Genomic DNA, 21,701 nt, shown 5'->3' on the forward strand with positions numbered 1-21,701 from the left:
TTTGACCATCTTCTGACCTGGGGGTCCCATCTTCTGATGGTATACCGACATATCTCTGGTTGTACTGATCCATTGAGTTTTCACAGCAAGAATACTGGGGTGGGTTGCCATTACCTTCCCCAGGGATCGCATTTAGTCTGACCTCTCTGTCACGACCTTCCCGTCTTGGGTGGCCCTTCACGGTTTAGCTCATGGCATCATTGAGGTGCTCAAGCTCCAGCACCACGACAAGGTAATGATCCTTTGCTGAAGACTACTACTACTACTACTATTAGGGTTGCACTGGAATATTAGGGATATTAGGGTTGCACTGGAAATTCCCTTCTAAGAGGCTCATGCTCCAAATGTTTGTTGTTCCAGAACTTATGATCATTACACTATATCATACACTAAACAAATTATATGCTCAAGAGTTATTAGAAACTTAAAGAGATACACAGAGTGCCACTATGGCATGTGAAATTGATGCCTGGATCATGATATTCCTTTGATAGACCCATTTCTTTTCTCCATCCTTGGCAATTAGTTTCTCCACCCCAGAATGTGTCTTTTTCAGGGAAGTAATAGACTGTAGATACAATCTAGCTTAGATTATGAAAGAGTTATACATCACAAAAATCGGTATTGTTTCATTTTCTCACCTATCAACAGCCCTTGCAACATGCTTTATAAAATCCCCTTGTCTTTAGCACACAACCCTTTGAAAGTTGCCCTTTTAGGTATTTTGGTCATTTCTAAGTCTCTGCTATATAATTTGGTCCTCACTGTTAACTTTTGCAAAGCAAAAGAGGGAAAAGTGTATTCGCTACTAAAATAATCAGGTTAGGAATTGTGATATTTGATTTGATTTGATTTGATTTGATTTGATTTCTTTTTTCATGCTGCCCAACTCCAACCAAATTATTTACAGAGAACTATTTCAGGGCATATTGCTAATAAAAGAAGCCTTTTGTATGAGAGCAAAATTGTTGCTATACAAACACTATATCACTTGGGTTATATAGAGCTTCTGAGATTTGAAGATCTGTTTGGAAAAACCAATGTTTTTCACTGATTAATAGGAGGAAGTGAAATTTATTACAGAAGGCATATTTTGGATGGGAGAAAGTAAAGGAATTTACATTTGAGATTATTTTACTCCTCAAGTGTTACAGTGATAGGGAATATGGGTGTGCCAGAGTAGAAAGTCCTCTGTTGAACCCCTTTCTTCCAGACCAACCACTAGATATAACTGGTTGATGGAGGAGAATTTTGTTCCATTAGAAATATTACTATATTGATTATCTGCAACTATATTGAGAAAAAACAGAATGTAAAGTATGTGCATGCTGAAATCTGTATTTCTCCTGAGATTTGTAACTCATAAAAATATAATGCATGAAAATGTATACAGTACCTGATGGGAAAACATGCCATTTATAGTATCATGTATATTGGAAAAATATATATGCGTAAGCCATTATTCTATGCTTGCTATGAAAAAATGCATATAAAATGTGTACATTAGGAAAAGTGCACAGGAAAAAGTAATACTAATATTCATTTGTTTCTGCCCACCATGTAAACAATAAGGCCATACAGAATTCATGGTCAACATAGTAAAAAAATCAGCTAAATCAGAATTGGCCTTTTGTTATATTAACTTTCAGTTGGGCTGGCTGTAATGGGAAAAAAAATGGAAAGCAAAGTAGAAAGTGGTTGCCACTGCCTTGCTCATAAGCAAACTCTAAGCCGGTGTTTCTCAATCTTAGCAAATTTAAGATGTCTGGACTTCAACTTCCAGAATTCTGGGAGTTGAAGTCCACATATCTTAAGTTGCTAAGGCTGAGAAACATTGCTGTAAGCATTCCCTATCAACCTCTTAAAGCAGGGATGAAGAATCCTATCTGAGAGCCAAACCTGTCCCATCGAGTTTCTCTTCCTATGTTCTGCTGCAGTTTTTCCTACTTGTTCCAGCTTATTGCTCCAACACAAAAACTAGTACCATACAGAAAAAAAAAATGTACATTTTCCCATCAGTTTTTATTCAATCTGATGCAGGAGAATTTACATCGTATTTCATAGGTGGACAATGACCTTCTTGGATTGGTTTGGGGTAACCCAGCAGTGTATGTGAATGTCGTTTTTTTATTATACAATCTTCTCTTCTCTTCAGTATTTTACAGCCACATTGACTTCAATTCAGTTTCAGGGAAGGACTCCTCCCATCTGGCTACTTTAGATTGAAAAGGGTTGGAACCAGGATACACATATTTCTACTGGACATATCTCAAGATGATGGAAGTATGTCTATCAGAAATTAACAACCACAGCCGTACTATCCTTGCTTCTTAACAGTTAAATAAGTTCAACAAAAACACCAGGAGAAACTAAACAAGAAATTTGCAAGTACCATGAGAACATTTATTAAAAAGGGTTCCCCCCCCCCCCAGGAGTAAAAATCATTCAGAAATTGGGAGGCAGCTTTTGTGTGGCATTATTAGAAAAACAACGCTCAGCTCCTCTTCTCCGAGCTCCCTTGATATATAGAAAGCAAGATTGTTGGAGAGAAATTTCTCTTCATTCTTATCTTAGCAGAGATGCAGAGTGAGATGCTAGAGGAAAGATTTTAAGGATCCTGATCAAGATGTCCAGTGATCCCTCAGTTTCTTTCTGGGTATTCTTTGCATTCCTAAATTGACAGTCAAATGGCCAGGTGACATTACTGGCTGATCAGATGGCTGTTCCAGGCTTATCTCAAAGAGATCTAATCCACATGGAACTGACCAGGAGCTGGAAATACATTCCAAGACCATTGTGTTTCACTAACATGGTGAATCTTCTACAGATAATGCTTCCAGGCAAAGACAGATATAGTAAAGCAGTTGTGCCAGATTTTGCTGGTGTTTGAAAAAGGCTCATTAATTATTCACAGTTCTATATTCAGCTGAGGTTAGACATATTTATCATTTTCTGAAATGTTTTCAGAATTGATTCATAGATAATAACATAAGATCCAGCTCTTAGACGCTCCCTCTAGCCTTAACCAACTTCTTTGTGAGAGATATCTAATGTAAATTCCATACTGAAGAAATTGGTCATCTCTGGTGTTGAGTAAAGGAATGGAATTAATTTCAATAATTGATACCAACTTGGGTATAAAGCATTAAGCTAAAACACATCATTAAAACTCAGTTCTTGATTTACTAAAAGGTTTCCATTTGATTAAATTTTATGTTTATAGACTCACTTTACCAGTGCCATTAAGATGAAGCAATAAATCAAAGAAAAATGATCTACTAGACAATAATACTTTGTTCAGGCAGCTGAATTCTGTAATATATGAAGGGGAAGCTCAGGGTCAGATTATGACCTGGGAGCATCTAATGAAGGAACTTGGCTGAAGATAGTAATTTGGTCTGTGCTAAACCTTAATGGGGTGCTTCTCTTTCATGTTGCTTGAACTGAAACAGGTCTTTGAACCTGCTTCATGAAGGAATACCCCACCCCACCCCACCCCATTTTAAAGAGTAAAGTGAAGCTGATGCACTGCTTAATTTCACATTTCTGGAACTGCATCCTTCAGAACGTTCAGAGGCCAGAACAGGCTTCTGAGGTCACTGGAAGTGCCAAGGAAGCTCCCAACCCAACCCAACCCAACCCAAAGTGCTTTAAGTAGGTGAAACTCATAATCACTTTGTCTCAGTGAGGCAAATAGCATCTTTTCTGCATTGTGCCCCGAGTTCGATCCCAGCAGAAGCTGGATTCTCGGGTAGCTGGCTCAGGCTGACTCAGCCTTCCATCCTTCCAAGTTCAGTAAAATGAGTACCCAGCTTGCTGGGGAAGGTGACGGCTGGGGAAGGCAAGGGCAAACCACCCCGCTATAGTCTGCCAAGAAAACGTCGTGAAAGTGGCATCCCCCCAAAGGGTCAGATGCTTGCACCTTTCACCTTTCACCTTTTTCTGCATTGTGAAGCATCCTCATGAAGTGCTACCTTGTCACACAGGACTAATAATAATTATAGAGTGATGAGAGAAGCTGAGATATACTAAGTGCTGTTTTTTGGTAAAAAAAAAGTAAGATATAGTCATCCATTATCATCATCAATAACAACTTAGAACTGCATGATGAAAAAAGGAGGATGAACTAAATACAAAAAAAAAAGAGTTGGCTAGACTCCTTGTGCTGAGTTCTCTAACAGATCTCAGATTGTGAGCAGTATAATGCAAGAATTTTAGGTGCATCCTGTCAATTCAAAAGCATGGGCTGGGAGAATGGGAATTCCTAGGGTTGGCCATAGGTTAAGGCTGAATAGCTACTGGACTAGGGTACCAAAGTTTAAGGGGCATCAATGCCCCTTCTCCTTCCAAATTATTTTAAAAATGCAAATCTTCAGATTGGTGGAAGGTTTACCATCAGTCTATGTGGCCTAGGGGTGCCATATACCTTTGAACGACCACTGGTTGTTCCAAGTTATGGAAGTGCCTAGCAGCCTAGATGGGTACAGACTGCTACTGCTGCTAATCCCAACCACTGAAAGAAATCTGGGATTGTTACAATGAAAATACTAACACAGAGACATTGCCATCTTGGTCTTTACTGCTAAGCCATCTTGTCTCTGCAAAGTTATACATTTTTGTTATCTCCTTCCCTATAAAAAGTGTATTTTTCCCTTTTTTCATCCATCTCAGAATCACAAAACAATTTCCAGATGAAAGGTTCATGAGTACTAGTTTTCTATTCCAATTTAGAGAAGAAATTTCAGGGCACAATAATCACGTTGCATTTGGGGTGAACAGTACAAACTGGCACCATGTGTATTGTCAAAGCTGGAAAGTAAAAGACTCAGTAACACTATAACCTTAGCAGCAAGAAAGATTGAACTCTTACACTGGGAGCAAATTTCAGACAATAGGCTTCTTAAAATGTGAGCATTCATCAGAGATAAAGTTGAATATAATCCAAATGTCAGCTGAAAAAATACTGTAAGAAAAAATGGCTTTGAAAAACAATGGTTTTTTTGACCAAAGTATAATTGGATCCTAAGGGAAACATTTTGTGCATCAACTTTGTTGGGAAAAAAATAAATGGGGAAAGTAAAGGAAGACTTCTGTGTATAATAAGTTAAAATTCATCTTCAAGAACTGGCTAGATTCCAAGGCAAGAAGCAGGTAATTCTGTGACAAAAGGCATGAAAAAGAAGGCTTCACACCCTGTGGAAAAGTCAGATTTCCCCCCCCCCATTGTACATTTGTGGTTCTCTGCCTTATAGGATGGGTATAAAATCAACCATGATGTTAATCAGAAACTGTAAAATGCTTGAAAATTGAAAACTCATTCCTCTTGTCCAGTGAAACTGGGTTTAGCTGCTACTTGATTCCATTCATCTTTACAAGGCATCCAGATTAGGTGAACGTATACCAACACTGTAGTGCAGGAATAAAAAATCTTTGGGGGCTGGGGGTATGTTTGGAAGAAAATAGAGCTGCTTTTGTAGTCCCTGAAAGCCTTGAATGCAACACCTGGAGACCTTCAGAAGTAATTTTCAAAATGATCGAAGGATGAAATAATTAAAGACACGATAGGATAATAATAATATTCCTTTTATTTAGTTTTAATTAAATAACAATTACATTAAGTCACATTTAGTGCTTGTCCTTGCTACATTCACTACTTTTTGAGTACAACCTCCAGCATAGTATTCAAACATCTTTAGATCAGCTGAATTTGCACCCTCCTGTTCTCCCTGGATGGTAGGGAGAATCCTTTCAGAAGCCTATCCTACTACGATGAACACAGACAGCTGGCCTCCTGCACTTTAATTGAGCAGGACAGTGCCACTTTACTGTGTTCCAGGGGTATATGTGTGCACAGTTGTGGCAGGACCAGATGAGGGGTGGAATAAGCAGGCCCATTACAGCTCTAGAGGCAAATATCCCAGATTTTCTCCATGTACAATTCCTTTATAGCAGCCCATGGAGGACTAGTTTGCAGGAATCTTTTTGTGCCTGCAAAAATGGTAACATGAAAGACTGCAGATGTTTAACAAAATGTTCCGATTTGGAAGATTACCTAATTGTACAATTATCCATTTTCATTGTGTGACCATGAGCAAGTCTCTATCTACCCAAATCTCTGTATAACTTAATACTGCTTATTAAGGGCAAAATGTGGTGTATCAAACAAAGAAGATTGTGCTCAATTTAACTGAGGGGGCAACTTAAACCTATAGTGGGATAGTTTGCTTTAAAGATCAAGTTGAAAAGCAAAGCAATTTGAGACAGAGTTTAATAGGAACAAAAATGTATTGCTTTAGTTCTTCCATTATGGTTTTTACTTAATGGGATGAGAAATAAGTAAAACAAAGCAGAATGAGCCTGGAATGTAGCATACCAGAGGCCTTTTACTTATTTGCATCACCTCATTCTGGACTGCCAAAATAATTTCCATTTAGTCATTTTAAAAAAAGATGGTTGACAAGGCCATATACATGTAGGGCCAAATATTGTAGCAGAAAGATAAAATATGGTCAGAGAAGGACATTCTCCCTGTTATTGGTGCTGTTCTTCTTGTTTTAATGCTTTCCTTTAACACTAATGGACATGGGGGGTACTAGTTCCTCTGGTTGGAGGAAGTGATTTGTGAGTTGCTGGAAAATGGGAACTAACTTGAGCAAGGATTAGTGACTGCTCCTATATCCTATCAGGCAGAGAGTCAGAGGGCAGGGATGTTCAAGGATGTAGATAAAGATTAGACATTAGGAAGACCTTTTTGGCAGGAAGAGCTGTCAGTCAGTGGAATAAGTTACTGCATGGAGTGGATTCTTCCCCTTCACTGGAGGTTTTCAGACAGAGGCAAAATGGTCATCTTAGATTCCTTCCAACTTTATGAGACTATAATTCTACATCTGTAAAGGCAAAGGCAAAAGGAAGTCCCTAAGTTCAGCAGGCTCACAAAGAACTGGAGCAGGTAGGGAGAGAGATAAGAAGGAAACCCAGAGGACATTTTTTACTTTCCATCCCTTGGAGTCAGTAAATTGTGAGGCCCTGAAGAGTCATTGCAACTGCAAGCACACTTCCAACACAACCCAGGTAATTTTGTGCCTATTTTGTGGGGGAACTGGGGGAACAAGAGCCTTGAACACTAGCACATGTTTATTACTTAAGCTTTTCTGGCCTACAATCTACATCAGCCTTTCTCAACCTTTGGACCCTGGAGGAACCCTTGAAATGTTTTTCAGGCCTCGGGGAACCCCTGCACATTCAGGCTCAATTAGAGGCCACAAGTTACAAAATTATTATACTCGTTTCATATGTAGGCTGTGCATATGCATCAACAGTGTTCTTAAACTAAAAATAAAGAATGAAACTTACCTCTTTAATGTGAAGTTGCCTGAATTTGAAATAATTTTTTAAATAAATCCTGATCTCCCAGGGAACACCCTAGTGACCTCTCTCAGAACCCTAGGGTGCCACGGAACCCTGGTTGAGAAACCCTGCTCTACATCATCAAATGCATGCAGTGTATGTGAAAGAAATGTTACATATGCCCATTGCTGTGATCAAGGAGTGATGAAAGAAGGGATGAGAAGAGGATAGTGAAGAGTAAGGTGGGAGTCATTTTTGCTTTAGAAATGTAAAGCAGCAATGCTTTCATATGACAGAAACCTTCTTATGAAAATAACTGTCTTCTCCTTGGCTTTTAATTCTTAATTGGCAGGGGGGCGGATGCTGTAGCCATGCCCTACTGGCTGAGATGATGATGGTGGTGATTTTATTTTATGTTGTTACGTTTTTTACATATGTAAGCAGTTCAGAGTCTTATTATTGGGATAGCATAAATAGTTTGTAAAAGCAGTCAATCAATCAATCAATCAATTCTTGCCCTGAATAGCTAGTTAACCTATATAGAGTAATAAGCTTTAATCATTTTATAATTCCAGAAAAAGAGAGCTAAATCTAATAAATTCCTACATGGCTTTTTCACAATGAACCTTGTCATTCCTTTTCTCAAGGCAGCCATCTTGAGGTGAGGGACATGGGGCAGCAATTTGGGGCTTCACAATCTGTGCTAAGTAAGAATTAGATTAGATAAAAGACCCAATAATCTATTATTTTGAACCTATAATAGCTTCTAGGAAGCCCACAATCATCTTCAGTTTCCTAGCCCTCATCTGCAAAATGGGGGCCTACAGTACAGTGTGGAAAGAATTTCTGATTAACATAAACTGATATACATCTGAAATGAAAAAGAAAATATTGAGACAAATGAAATATACTTCTAGGAAAGCCAGTTAAACATGGCAGCTGCAACTTTATTCATACTTCCCTGACATAAGCTCCACTAAACATTATAGGACTTACTTTTGTATAAATTTTCATAGAATTGCATGGTACTAGGTTTTGCTAGAGAATTTGATTAAACAAGCTGAGATAATTCTCAGTTCTTATAGCGGCATGCAGATTATTGTATTCTTATACATCAGTTTATGCATTCTCTTAATTTGTTGGTTCAGTTCTTCTCAGGTCAAACATTTCATAAGAAAATACATACATTCCAGAATGTTGATACAGAGGGAGGGAGAGGGAGAGGGAGAGAAACATTATGTACAAACATGCATACTAAGTGTGCAAAATACAATTTACAGCCAGCTAATTGCTTGACGTTCTATTGTGAACCATGTCTCTCTTCTTATACAGTATTTCCTCTGGCAGGTAAACCTTTGATCTTCTTATCTTTTGTCCTCGACTCCTAGCATCCCAACTGTGCCCTCTGAATTGGTTTGTGAATGCTCCACAGGATCCTTCTTCCTCTTTTGTTCTTCAGCAGGCTTCTTTGGATAGTGCCTAACAATTCTCTTCAGTCCAACTTCGGTTTGCCAGCCCTGTTATTCTTTACTAAATCCAACAATCTGTCTTCAACAGCCATTTGCTATTCACATCTGGTTAATTGCCAGCCAACTTCCAAACCTCCATCCAGTTCTTTTCCTTCCCAGAATTCTCCCAGTGTCCTCTCCACCAGATATCTAATACCGAGACTTCTCCATTTGCACCTGCCCTTCCTTAGAAGAACTATGTTCTATGAGAATATCAACTAACAACAATTATCAGTTCCCTATCAGCAAAGCAAATACAAACTGTTAAGATTTTTTTTTTAAATCTGCCATGGGATCTCCCATCATTTAGTTTTATTTAGGGGTCCCTAAGTTGTTCTACTTTAAATGATGGATAAATGGTGTTGAACTAGTAGCAGTGGTGCAGGGATAACTGAAGAGCCAGCAGGAAGCCATGATTAAAGGCAGGCTTGTCATAATGCACATTACAGTATTCACAGTATTACTGAAACACCTCCTCTTACAGAGTTATTATTGTTCCACAGATGATAAATGCTAGTTTAAAACTGGAATGACTCCCTTGAGTTGAGCTCAACACCTGACAGTTTTATTCATGGACAGAACTGGGTAGTTTTCTTGGTGGCAGTACAGAAGTGGTTTGTCACTGCCTTCTTCTGGGATGTCCTGTTGATTTCCCAGTGTGGGTTGCTGGCCTGGTGCTTCATGGTGCTCTCCCATCCAAGTATTACCTGGGTTCATCCTTGCTTAGCTTTTGCAATCCATTAAGGTTGACTAAGAACTGCCCCCTTTCTGGGCAAATCCTAGGTACTTGGAAAGCATTTCTTCTGTGTCAATATGTGTACAAAAGCAGACATTTGAGACACTGGTATAACTAACCAAATTTCCTCTCACCGTTCCTAGCCATTTCTAATGCCAGCAGCTCTATGCAAAATTACTTTTTTTATTCAGCGTTTTCAGCATCTCCCAATAGCATTTTATAATGTTCTACAAATTTTTACAGAAGCATAATGCTCCTGAAACAGAATGTAACAAAAAAATCCAAACGAGTCCACCAAGCCCTCCATTATTACATCACTTAATGGCATCATTAGACTTGTTTACTTACTTCTCGTATTATTTTTTGTTGTTGAGCTGCTTTATAGCTCTGGGCATAGCCAGCCCACACACAGTTATATCTGATTGCATAAAAGGAATTAGATTGTTGATAGGCAACGCAAAAAATGCCTGACCAGTTTTCTCTCAAATAAAGAAGAGAATATTCTTCAGTCACAGTGCACAGATTTAAGGTTCAAAATTGCACACATATCATCCGCATGGAGAGAATATGTCTGAATTATTTGTTAACTTTTTCATTGACCCCATACAAATTCTCCCTTTCCTCTCTGACAGGCATGGTCAAAATAGTCAAGATGGCAGCCATGACAATGCAATCAAACCTCCGCCAATTTTTTTATGCACATAAAAAACAGTCAGAGCTTTGATTGCACCATTGTGGCTGTCATTTCACTTCTTTGATCATACCCTGCAGACACCTCTGGACAGGGGTATGGTGTGGGATGTATGTGGCTTGTAATGTTGTGGTGGAACAAAGAAAGTTGTGGGAACTAGACGCCAAGAGTGAAAGTTTACTATGCAATCTTGCCCCAACCATTTCAGTTTGACCCTGAAACAGAGGACTGGAAAAGAAGAAGAAACATTACTCTTGTTCCTGCATATGGCCTGTGTCAACATCTTCTCCATTTTGTCCCCAGTAAAAGTGCTCAAAATACTATCTAGTAGGTTGGGTATGCTCCGGGTCCCATCAGCCAGGGAGTGTTGGTTAGCGGGAACTAGAAGGCGTGCCTTCTCTTCCATAGCACCTGCCCTCTGGAACATCCTCCCTCCAGAAATTAGGATGTCCCCAACCCTGTTGGCCTCTCGTAAGGCCGTGAAGACCTGGCTTTGTGCCCGGGCCTGGGGCCTCGAGCGTGTGGATGATCCCATCTCTTGGCTGTATTAATATCTATGCATTGCTCACTTGGCAGCCATGTATATTTATTTTGTATTTATTTTATATTTTAACTGTTTTAATTAAATTGTTTTAATTGTTTTATGGTTTTATTGTTGTAAGCCACCCAGAGTCACTTGTTGAGATGGGCAGCTATAGAAATCAAATAAATAAATAAATTGAACTTTAGCTTATGCAAATCTGACTTCAATCATAGGTACATTGTTTTTTATTTTTTTATTTTTTTGCAACTTTGACTTGATACTTGGAAATCCCCTTGTTGGTCCTAGAGAGACCCCTTGGTTCGTGCACTCGGTGCAAGTCCCAATAAACACACAGAGTGGGAGAAATAACTGACTCGTTTATTGAAGACATCATCATAAAGGAGGTCTCTCCATAGCCAGGTGGAGAGCCCCGAACAATTCCACAGTTTGATTTTTATAAGCAGTTCCAACCACACCCAATCCCAATCATCTAAATGTAGAAATAATTTCCTTTGACACTTTTTACATACACATAAATTTTGCTATGTATCCTTCCTTTGTGTCAAATTCCCTAATTCAAAGGTCACTGGACCACAAGTTCTTGCAAGCATCTGCAGTTTCAACCCTATCTTGCCTTTACCAAGTATAAACTCCTTACTTAAGGATTTTTATTTTCATATTTCTCTGCTCCTTGTCTATTTAAAACTCATCCTCTGTCTGGCACTCAGAACAATAGCACATATAATTTGTCAACTCCCCATGTCCGGCACCCTTCCATTCCTCATACTCCCCCATGTCCTGACCTTCCAATTTTCCATAATTTTCCCTATCCTGATCCTCACCCGTCTCATTATTTAATCCAGTATCTGGCAGTTTTGTGCCTGCATTTTGTAAATAATTTTTATATAACATATTATGCTCCAGCATTGGTACATTTTGTAAAACTGAAATGCCCAGGCCTTTTAAACAGTGCTGCATGCTTACTGTTGACTGGTGTTGTACATCAATAGTCTGTGTTACATAATGGGGATTACTTACATTTGTTCTGTAAAGTTAGCATTTCATTTGCAAAAACAAAACCATGCTCAGTCCACTATTTATATAATGCATTATAAATGAGGTTTTCTATCATAATTGGGGTTTGCACAGTTTCTTAGCTTGAAACTTCTCAACAGAAGTTTATTTTCAAAGACCAATTTAATCTGTTGAAAATGGAATTGTAGAAAAAAGGTTTTTCAGGAGTGGTATGCATCCCCTCAAAGGGTCAGACATGACTTGGTGCTTGCACAGGGGACCTTTCACCTTTCATGTGTTAAAACAACCACCTGTATAAACCTGCCTGAGATCTTGTAAGATCTATGAGGTCTTATAAGGTCTCAGGCAGGAGATCTTGTAAATGATGGGCATTAAAAATGTTCATTCCTTCCTTCCTTCCTTCCTTGCTTGCTTGCTTCTCTGTACCATCACCCAAGATCACACAGTTATATCCAGTGTCTGAAAATTTTATTGACCCTTGGTGTAAACATTATAAAACTGATGTATATTTACCAATCGAAGCGAGTATTTGTAGCTCACGGTTGTACTGTGGAGTCCTTAGTGCTCTCTGAGCCTTGTTGTTTTCTTGCAGATGTCTCATTGCCAGACTAGGCAACATCTTCAATGTGAAAAGGGAGTGGGTCTTGCTCTCTCTCTTATGTACTGTGGTTTGTCCAGCTTGAGTTGGTGGAGGTGTTGTTCTCTCCTTGGGAGTTTCTTGATTGGCATGTTGTTTGCTGCTTGGTTGATTGACTGAGCTGATAGTTCCTTGATTAGAGTGTATTGTGCTGTTTGATTGTTCATTTGGCATTAATCCTAGTGTTAATCTTTGCTGTATATTTCTAATGCAATATAGAGTGGATGGTGAACATGTCACCTCTGCCTATGTAGGTCCCATGACACTTAGTTGGAGTAAAACTTGCAAAGATTTAAACTGAACAAAATGTCTTTAGTTAGAACCACTAATATATATATAAAATAATAGAACCGATGACAATATCAGAAGTGATGATGAATAGAACCAATGACAATATCAGAACACATAAGACAGGCATACACAGGCCTTATCCTGTCACTATATCAGCTAACACACTCATTCAACACATAGCATATACCTGAGCCTTTACTCTATTTTCCATCCAAAAAAACCACTTTCTTTTATCTCCTACTATTTTGATGGCAGTTCTTTCAAGCAACTATGGCTTCTAGGTGCTGCTGACACAATGGGATTCATGTTGTAGTTCTTTGATATTGATGAGCCCAACTGGTAGGGCATGGATGGACAATTTTTACAGAATCAGACACTGGAGCTTATTCCCCTAAACTTTCCCCCAAGAGGTTGGTGAGCAGGAGTGAACCGATTTCTTTCTTTTTTCTTTTTTTAAAAAAAGCATCAAATGTATAAAAACAAAAGACCGATGACTCAAATCTGTGTTCATTTGCCGACAGAAAATTAGACTAAACAAACAAATCCAGCAGCAACTAAAATCGTGTGGCTTTTTAAGCAAATCTTTCCTCTCCCATAGTTTTGAAGTTGTAGATCTCAAGTTCACATTATAAATACAGCAGACATTGTACTGTAATGCTTGTCAGGTACCTACTGAACCACAATTGCATTTTGGAAAACAACCATGATCCTAATGTTTGAAGAGCAAAACCATCTTGATTGTAGATCAGTTTGGGGATTTGTGTTTGCCTGGGATTCAACTTTTGTAAGGCTTAAGGCACCCACCAACTGCATAATAAAAAAGGTGTACTCCAAAGGTTCTCTAGAAATACTTGGGTGAGGCTAAAAAAGGGGTGTTGGAGCTGTGAACTTCTGAATTTGGAACAGAGGACAATCTGCTTTGTGTTGCCCTCGTGGGAAGCTTGTCCAAGCCAGTTCAAATTCCGGAGCATGAATCAGAGCATGAGGCTACACCAGTGTTTCTCAACCTTGGCAACTTAAGATGTGTGGAGTTCAACTCCCAGAATTCCCCAGCCAGCCATGCTGGCTGGGGAATTCTGGGAGTTGAACTCCACACATCTACAAGTTGCCAAGTTTGAGAAACACTGAGTTACACTATCCTCAAAGACAGCCCCACAATGCTCTCATGTAGCTGTAACTAATCCACCAGTCAGGTCTGGCCTAGCAACAGGACCCAAAGACTGAGTAGACTGAGGCCACTTAAGAACAAGTAAGAATTTTGAGAGCAAGGATATGGAAAAGATTATTATTTGGAGACCAAGGAAGTCCTATGCACATTAAATGGCGAAGGAAGTGGGACTGAAAGCTGACATGGTAAATGACATATCAGGATACCACCCACTTATTCATCGTTAGCTCTTGAAGTCTAACAGTGAAGTGTAGACTTCCAGACCTCCACATACAATCCATGTCTTTTGCCTGAAAAGGATGTAGTTCTGTTGCTGAATTATTCTTTGGAGTGTACAGTAATATCTGGTTGGTCACTGCTGGAAGCAGAACAGTATGTCTATCTTGGTCTAAGCCAGTAAGGCAGTTTTTAAATGCTGACCACAACTAGACAAAAAGGCCAAAATATTATTACCTTTGATGTGCTATGCTAGTTCCTAAAGCTGATTTTCTCTGTTAGATCTTTAATTAGTGATTTTGTTGTTTCACTATCAGGACTACATTGAGCAGCTCAAGTCTTAGTGTATTTCTCTGAGCTGTTTTCCATCGGACCATCCTGTATTAGGAACAGGTTGTTTGCTCACATACTGTATTTCTCACAGGATGCCCAGCTTTTGTTTGGGATGAGATGGTGCTAGGATGGAGTTAAAGTTTAGGCTGAATTAGATTTCATTTACCTAAAACATGTGAGGAAGACATGACCAGGTACTGACCGTGGAACAGATCGTGAACTGCTCATGTGCAAGTTCCAGGATAAGCTAAAGAAGAAGAAGAAAGTGAACCAATTTCTACAATATGATCCTGAACATATATCCACCATTTTCAAGGAGAACATCAGGAATCACTCTGAAGTTCTGAACCTCATTGACAGAGGACCAGAGGAACTGTGGAATAAACTGAAAGAAGTGATTAAGGACGAACGTGAAAAAAGACTGCCAAAGATGAAGAAACAAAAAAAAGCAAACTGGATGTAAGAGCAAACCATGGAAATTGCTAAGAAGAGAAGTTAAATTCAAGAAATACAAAAAAGGAAGGAACTTAAGAAAGTGTTTCAGAGAGCTGTTAGAAGAGACAAGGAACAGTATTACAAAAACTTCTGTAAAGACATTGAAGATGGAAACAGACAAGTCTTCTAAAAGATCTTTGGACTGAGGAGGAGGTTCCAACCTCAAATTGGTATGCTAAAGGGTGCCAATGAGCAGATAGTAACCAATTTAAAGAAGATCAAACAAAGATGGAAAGAGTATACTGAAATACTGTACAGTAGAGATGTTAACATCCAAGATACCTTATAAAATGTTCCTTACATTCAACAACCGCTAGTACTAGAAGATTAAATTAGATCAGCACTCCAGTCATTAACAAGTCAGAAAGCTACAGGAACTGATGGAATACGAAGCATCATACAATATCCTTAATTTCACATGCTAGCAAATTATTTACAATAATCCAGTACAGATTAGAGCCCTATATGGAAAATGAGATGCCAAATGTTCAATCTGGTTTTAGAAATGGGAGAGGAACATGTGACATTATTGCTGATGCACACTGGATAATTGAAAGCCAAAGAATACCACAAAGAAGACATTATGTGCTTCACTGATTCTACAAAGGCGATCTTTGTGTGTCAATCACATCAAGCTGTAGAATCCCAGAAAATCTCATTGTCCTCCTGCAAAACTATAGACAGGTCAGGAAGCCACAGTACAGAGAGAACATGGTGAAACAGCTTGGCTCCAGGCTGGCAAAGGAGTGAGACAAGGCTATATACTCTCCCCATATTTATTCAATGTATATGCTGAATATATATTAAGAGTAGCTAGATTGAAAGTGGAGCATGGTTTTAAAAGTGGAGGAAGAAGCATCAATAACCCGCATTATGCTGATGACACTACTTTGATAGCCAAAAATGCAAAAATGCAAATGACCTGCAAGCTGTAGTAATAACAATCAAGTAGCACAGTGAAAAAATGGGACTAAGAATAAATATAAAGAAAACCAAAGTAATGACAACAGGTACCACAGCCAGCCTCAGAACTGACAATGAAGATATCAAAATGGTAGATGGCTTCTGTCTTTTAGAATCAACCATCAACAGTAAAGGAGTCAGCAGTCAAGAAATATGCTGCAGACTAGCACTTGGTAGAGTAACCATGAAGAGGTTTGAAGAGATACTCAGATGCTGTAATGTGTAATACCTATAAAGATCAGAATAGTGCAGCCAATGGTATTTCCTGTGACACTTTATGGAAGTGAAAGTTTGGCTTTGAAGAAGCCAAATAGAAAGACTATCAATGCTTTTGAACTTTGGTGTTGGAGAAGACTCCTCAGAACACCATGAATAGTCAAGAAAACAAACAAATCAATCATCAAACAAATCAACCTAGAGTTCTCACTTGAGGCACAAATGATCAGGCTTAAATTATCATACTTATTATTTATTTATTCATTTATTTACATTTATTGGCCACCCTACTCCAGTAGACTCTGGACTTCAGACACTTTATGTGAAGACATAGCTCTCTGGAGAAGGCTCTGATACTGGGAAAGGAAGAAAGAAAGAAAAGAAGAGGAAAACCAGCAGCAAGATAAAGAGACTCACAGTGGTGATGGGAAGACCCAAAGGATCCATTGGAAGACCTGAAGGACCAGGTTAGAGACAGATTGTCATGCAGAAAATCTGCCTATGTAGTCAATAAGAGTTGACACCAATGTGATAGCACAGAATCAATCAATAGGCTACATAGTTGAGAAGACTGCACTGTGGGGGAGGAAATTATATTAGGATAAAATTAGGATATACATGTACAACCATAATGTTATTCCTCTTCCTAGGTAAACAACATTATATAGAACACAGAAAGGTACTAAGAAATAGTAAACCCCAAAAATTAAAGGCATGAGAGGAAGGAAGGAAGGAAGGAAGGAAGGAAGGAAGGAAGGAAGGAAGGAAGCAAGGAAGCAAGGAAGCAAGGAAGCAAGGAAGCAAGGAAGGAAGCAAGGAAGGAAGGAAGGAAGGAAGCAAGGAAGGAAGATCTAGTTCTTTCATAACTGGATAAAAGTTGTGGCTGCTTTAAGGAGTTTAATTCAATGACATTAATATGACTCATAGCATCTGCAACCTTTTTTTTCCAGGTTTATATGGAGTCAAGTCTATTTGAATGAATAACAGAGAAGTGCTGTGTACTTGCATGAGTTCTGAAGCACTTCATCCAAGTCATTTTGAAGCATACACAGCTCTATTTTCCACTGTACCCTCTTACCTGTTTTATTTTTTCATTCTGCTAATTGTCTCCTTGACATGTATCTGACAAAGAATTGGACTTGGAGTGAGATGAATTAGGCTCCATTTTCTCCCTAACCATGAAACTGATTAGGTGATTTTTTAAAAAAGATGCTAATTACTGTTTCTCAGCTTATTTTGTCTCACAGGGTGACTGTGAAAATGAAATGTTGAAATTTCTAGCATCCACGGCTCCTCAGAATGGAACTGGGATACAAATCAAAGAAATAATGTCTTTCTAACATGCAAAATTAAATATTTAGTAGCACTTTTCTGGAGTAATGCAACCTGTCCTTGGTCCTCAAGTAAGAGAATCTGCTTTGTGTTTCATTATGGGGTACCTCATACCAGCTGGTCCAAATTCTGGAGCATGAGATAGAAAAAAACTCTGCTGTAGAGAATGCTGCAGTTGAGAGATACTGTGAGAATGTTTGTATCCTCAGTCAAGAGTTAACTCTGAAGATTTCTGTGGCATGATTTTCCATATTGAAATTAGTGCTGCCTCTGGAATGGCACTCCCTAAAGTTACAGGTGAAGCCTCAGGAGAGACCACTGTTCTCTGGCAGAGCCTATGCTGGGTGTGTGTCCCAGGGCCTCAAGTCTGCTTTTGGTATCTCCAGGTAAGCTGAGGACAGCTATTGCTAAGAATTGCCATGTTTTTCAGGCAGTTTTGCACCATGTCACCAGCACCACTTTTTTAAACTAATTAAATGGCTGAAACCGACAGGAAGCTCTGGCGTGGGCTGGTCCATGAAGTCACGAAGAGTCGGAAGCGACTAAACGAATAAACAACAAAAAATGGCTGAAACTTTTAAAATCTCACCTGAGAATGCATTTGGTTGACTAGCAAGAATTTGGTCATTTAAAAAAAATGTATAAAATCTTTAGTTTTTAAAAATCAGAGAGGGGTATCTTCAAAATTCTCCATGCCAGGTTTCTCCAAAAGCCATTGCAATTCTGTTCTGCTGTTTTCCCCAGAACCAGAGGTATACTGCCTCTGAACGTAGAGATTCCATTTTAGCTAATAAACCTATTCTTCTGATGTTATTGATCCACTGGAAATTGAAATTAATCTATAGGAACAAACAGTAAGCATGCATTCTGCTTTGTACTTCCATTTTAAGATTTGCTCAGTCTCTTTCTCCGCTTACTTCCCTTACCTCTTCTCCACCTCACCTCCACTTTTTTCTAAAATTGCTTTAATATTTTTATATCATGTTGTGGTTTTTGTTGATATTATTTTTGCAAACCCTAGCATTGCTGAGTGCATGATTGTGTTTTGTAATGTGTCCAGAGCACCAGCTGTAGCTAGACAGAGGGTGACATATAATTAAAATTTTTATTTGCTGTCCCCTGCAGCTTGGACTGCAGAAAACAGCAGTCAAAGGAAGGAACACGCAGCTCTTAAATGAAGATCTGTCTACTCTCTATTTGGGTCATATCAGGGAGATAAAAGCATCAAGCTGTTTTTTTTTCCCTCTCTCTCTCCTTTCTCTTCTTCTTCTTTTCTTTTGTTTAAATGGATTCTAACAGGCATAATTTGAGGTCCTACATTATTGTGAACAGCTGCATTAACTGCAGGCTGTCGTGTCCTTATTATATTTGATACACTTTCATTCTTTTAATTACAAGAAAGGCAACTTTGATCACTGAACTGATATTCTGGATTAACTTTCAGCATATCAGATTCCTATCCTACTCCTTCACTGTGGTGAAATAAAAAATACTCTCACCTTCTGTGCAACATTATTGAAATGTCAATAGATTTAATTGCTGCAAGAACCTTTATAATATATGGTGAGCCGGGCCTGTAAGTCCTACCAGTTTTAGTTAGTTTCTTCCAGGTAAACCTTTGTAAGGTTGCTTATAATTCCTCCATTTGTCATAGATCCTTGTATTAAATGCAGGCATTTCATTAGCTTTTGGAACTGCTACAAGTGAGTTTATTCTGGGTCATCCTCAAGAGAGCTGTAATTATAGTACGTTTCAATATATGTCAAGACATTTTCCTTAACTTGATACTCAGCCTATTACAAGATCTCTGCTGCAGAATCTTGCATGTTTTTAGATTTACTCTTCTGTCTTCATTGGGTCTTGTCCCAAATAAATGGATATTTTTGTTATTGTTGTGCTTTTGTGTGGATTCCAGCACTAGGTTAAATAAGCCCTAACCTTCCCTGGTAAAGGTTGTAGAATAACAGAGTATGCTGCGGTACCTAAAGTTGGAAGATTATACAACTACAGACAAAAGATAAACTAAATTTAGATATCAGTCTCCAACATCAGCAGTTTGTATTGGCCAAATGTCTTTAAATTCACTTGCAAGAAAATTTTTAAAAACAAGTAAGGAAGCATTATTCTTATTAAACCCATAAGTCCCCCAATGGGAGGAGATGGGCGGGGGCAAATTAGATAGATAGAGAAATAAATAAAATTTGTTCATGTTCAGAATACAGTTGCTTCACTCACAAACATTTTAAAGAAAAGTTTATTTCCTTCATACCACATACTTGTATTTTTTTTCCTCCACTTGCAGATTATTTTCCGAAAAATCAGTGATGTCAAGAAGGAGGAGGAGGAGCGCCTGCGACAAAAGAATGAAGTGACCTTGAGCATTCCTGTGGACCACCCAGTCAGGAAGCTTTTCCAGAAATTCAAACAGCAGAAGGAAATGCGGAACCAAGGGACGACAATCATTGATCCTGAGCAGAATACCCTCCAGGTGGAGACCCGAACCATGCAGAATGGTGCTGCCATCACTGGCACAAGTGTGGTCACTGTATCTCAGATCACACCCATCCAGACATCATTGTCCTATGTGAAAACCAATGAGGTGGTCAAACCAAACAACAGGGATGCCACGGAGCTCAAGCCCAATAGCAATGGTGACCCCAAGTGTCTCAAAGTTACCAGCCCTGTGGGGATGAAAAACGGCAATGGGAAAGGGTGGCTTCGGTTAAAGAATAACATGGCAGGCCAGGAAGAGAAAAAGGAAGAGTGGAATAACGTCACCAAGGCAGAGTCCATGGGGCTGTTGTCAGAGGACCCCAAGAGTGTTGACTCAGAAAATGTAACAAAAAACCCGCTGAGGAAAACAGACTCCTGTGACAGCGGGATCACAAAAAGTGACCTTCGTTTGGACAAAGCTGGGGAGAACCGTAGCCCCCTAGAGCACAGCCCTAGTCAACCAGATACAAAACACCCTTTTTACCCTATCCCTGAACAAGCCTTACAAACTACACTCCAGGAAATCAAACACGAACTCAAGGAAGATATCCAGCTGATAAGCAGCAGGATGGCTATCCTGGAGAAGCAGGTGGCAGACATTTTAAAAATCTTGTCTGAAAAGAACACATCGCAGACGCCATCTGCAAAATCCCATTTATCTCCTCAGCTACCATCCCAAATACCTTGTCAGGATATTTTTAGTGTCTCAAGACCAGTGTCACCTGAATCAGAAAAGGATGAAATTCACTTTTAATATATTCCTATTTTCCTTTGTATAACAAGCATATGCTGTGAAACGGGCATGCACACATACTCCTACACAGATATACAAACACATGTCTCTGTGTGAGCGTTTGTAAGTGTGTGTGTCTGTGTGTATGCAAATAATATACAGACAGACACACAGACACAAAGAGAAAGATAAATGCACAGAGTTGTAGTTTGTGTAGGTGTATATATAAATTATAAATATAAAAATATATTTTCACTTGCATTCAATATGACTTGAACATAAACAATGGATTTTGATATGTAAATATTGCATGTCCAGCTGGTTTCTGGCCTGCCAAAGAAAACAGTTATTAACATAGATGTTGCTTGTATAATATGCAGTTGACTGCATGCACACTTTCAATAATTTATCATCTCTATTATAAAATAAAAGGATGAATTTTGTTTTAAAAAAAGAGTGCATGAAAAGGCAATGTATTGCTTAAAAAATCAAGGATGAGTCTGTTTGTAATACCTGGATGAACAGTTTTAAAGTTTTGGGCAAAAACAAGGAAGAATCTACTATAGGAAAATCTACTATTAGTGTCATGTACTCATATACTGATTCACTGAAGGACGGTACATTTGAAGCACAATCCTATGCACGTAAGTCCTATTGAATTCAGTGAAACTTACTCTCAGGTAAGTATACACAGGACTGTAGCACTAGTCATTGTTTCCATATACACACATAATACTTTATAACATATTAAAAATTGGAAACAAATTCTTCCTCACAAATTTCACCTATTTTATTTTGGAGTTGGCACCGTCATACAAGGTTACACAACGGTGCTTGCCGCCTGAAAAGATTGCCAAGGCAATCTTTCTTTACCATATAAGAAATATTTGGTGCTACTGGCAAATAATAGCAAAAAAGCACTTTTTGCTTATAAATGTGGGCTTAAATAGATTTCTTTTAAAAAATCATTTTCGGGCAATATTC

At 38.7% G+C, this 21,701-nt stretch overlaps 1 protein-coding gene across 1 annotated transcript in view; it reads left to right on the forward strand.

The window, feature by feature from the left end:
* Positions 1 to 20,779, forward strand: part of KCNH5 (potassium voltage-gated channel subfamily H member 5) — a 196,649-nt gene extending 175,870 nt beyond the window's left edge. The window contains exon 10 of the mRNA XM_063293905.1: positions 19,794 to 20,779. Coding sequence (XP_063149975.1) covers positions 19,794 to 20,738 — 945 coding nt within the window. The 3' untranslated portion in view covers positions 20,739 to 20,779. The remainder of the gene's footprint in view (positions 1 to 19,793) is intronic.
* The last annotated feature ends 922 nt before the right edge of the window (positions 20,780 to 21,701 follow it).

This window comes from Candoia aspera, chromosome 1 (genome assembly GCF_035149785.1).
Source record: "Candoia aspera isolate rCanAsp1 chromosome 1, rCanAsp1.hap2, whole genome shotgun sequence".
NCBI lineage: Eukaryota > Metazoa > Chordata > Lepidosauria > Squamata > Boidae > Candoia > Candoia aspera.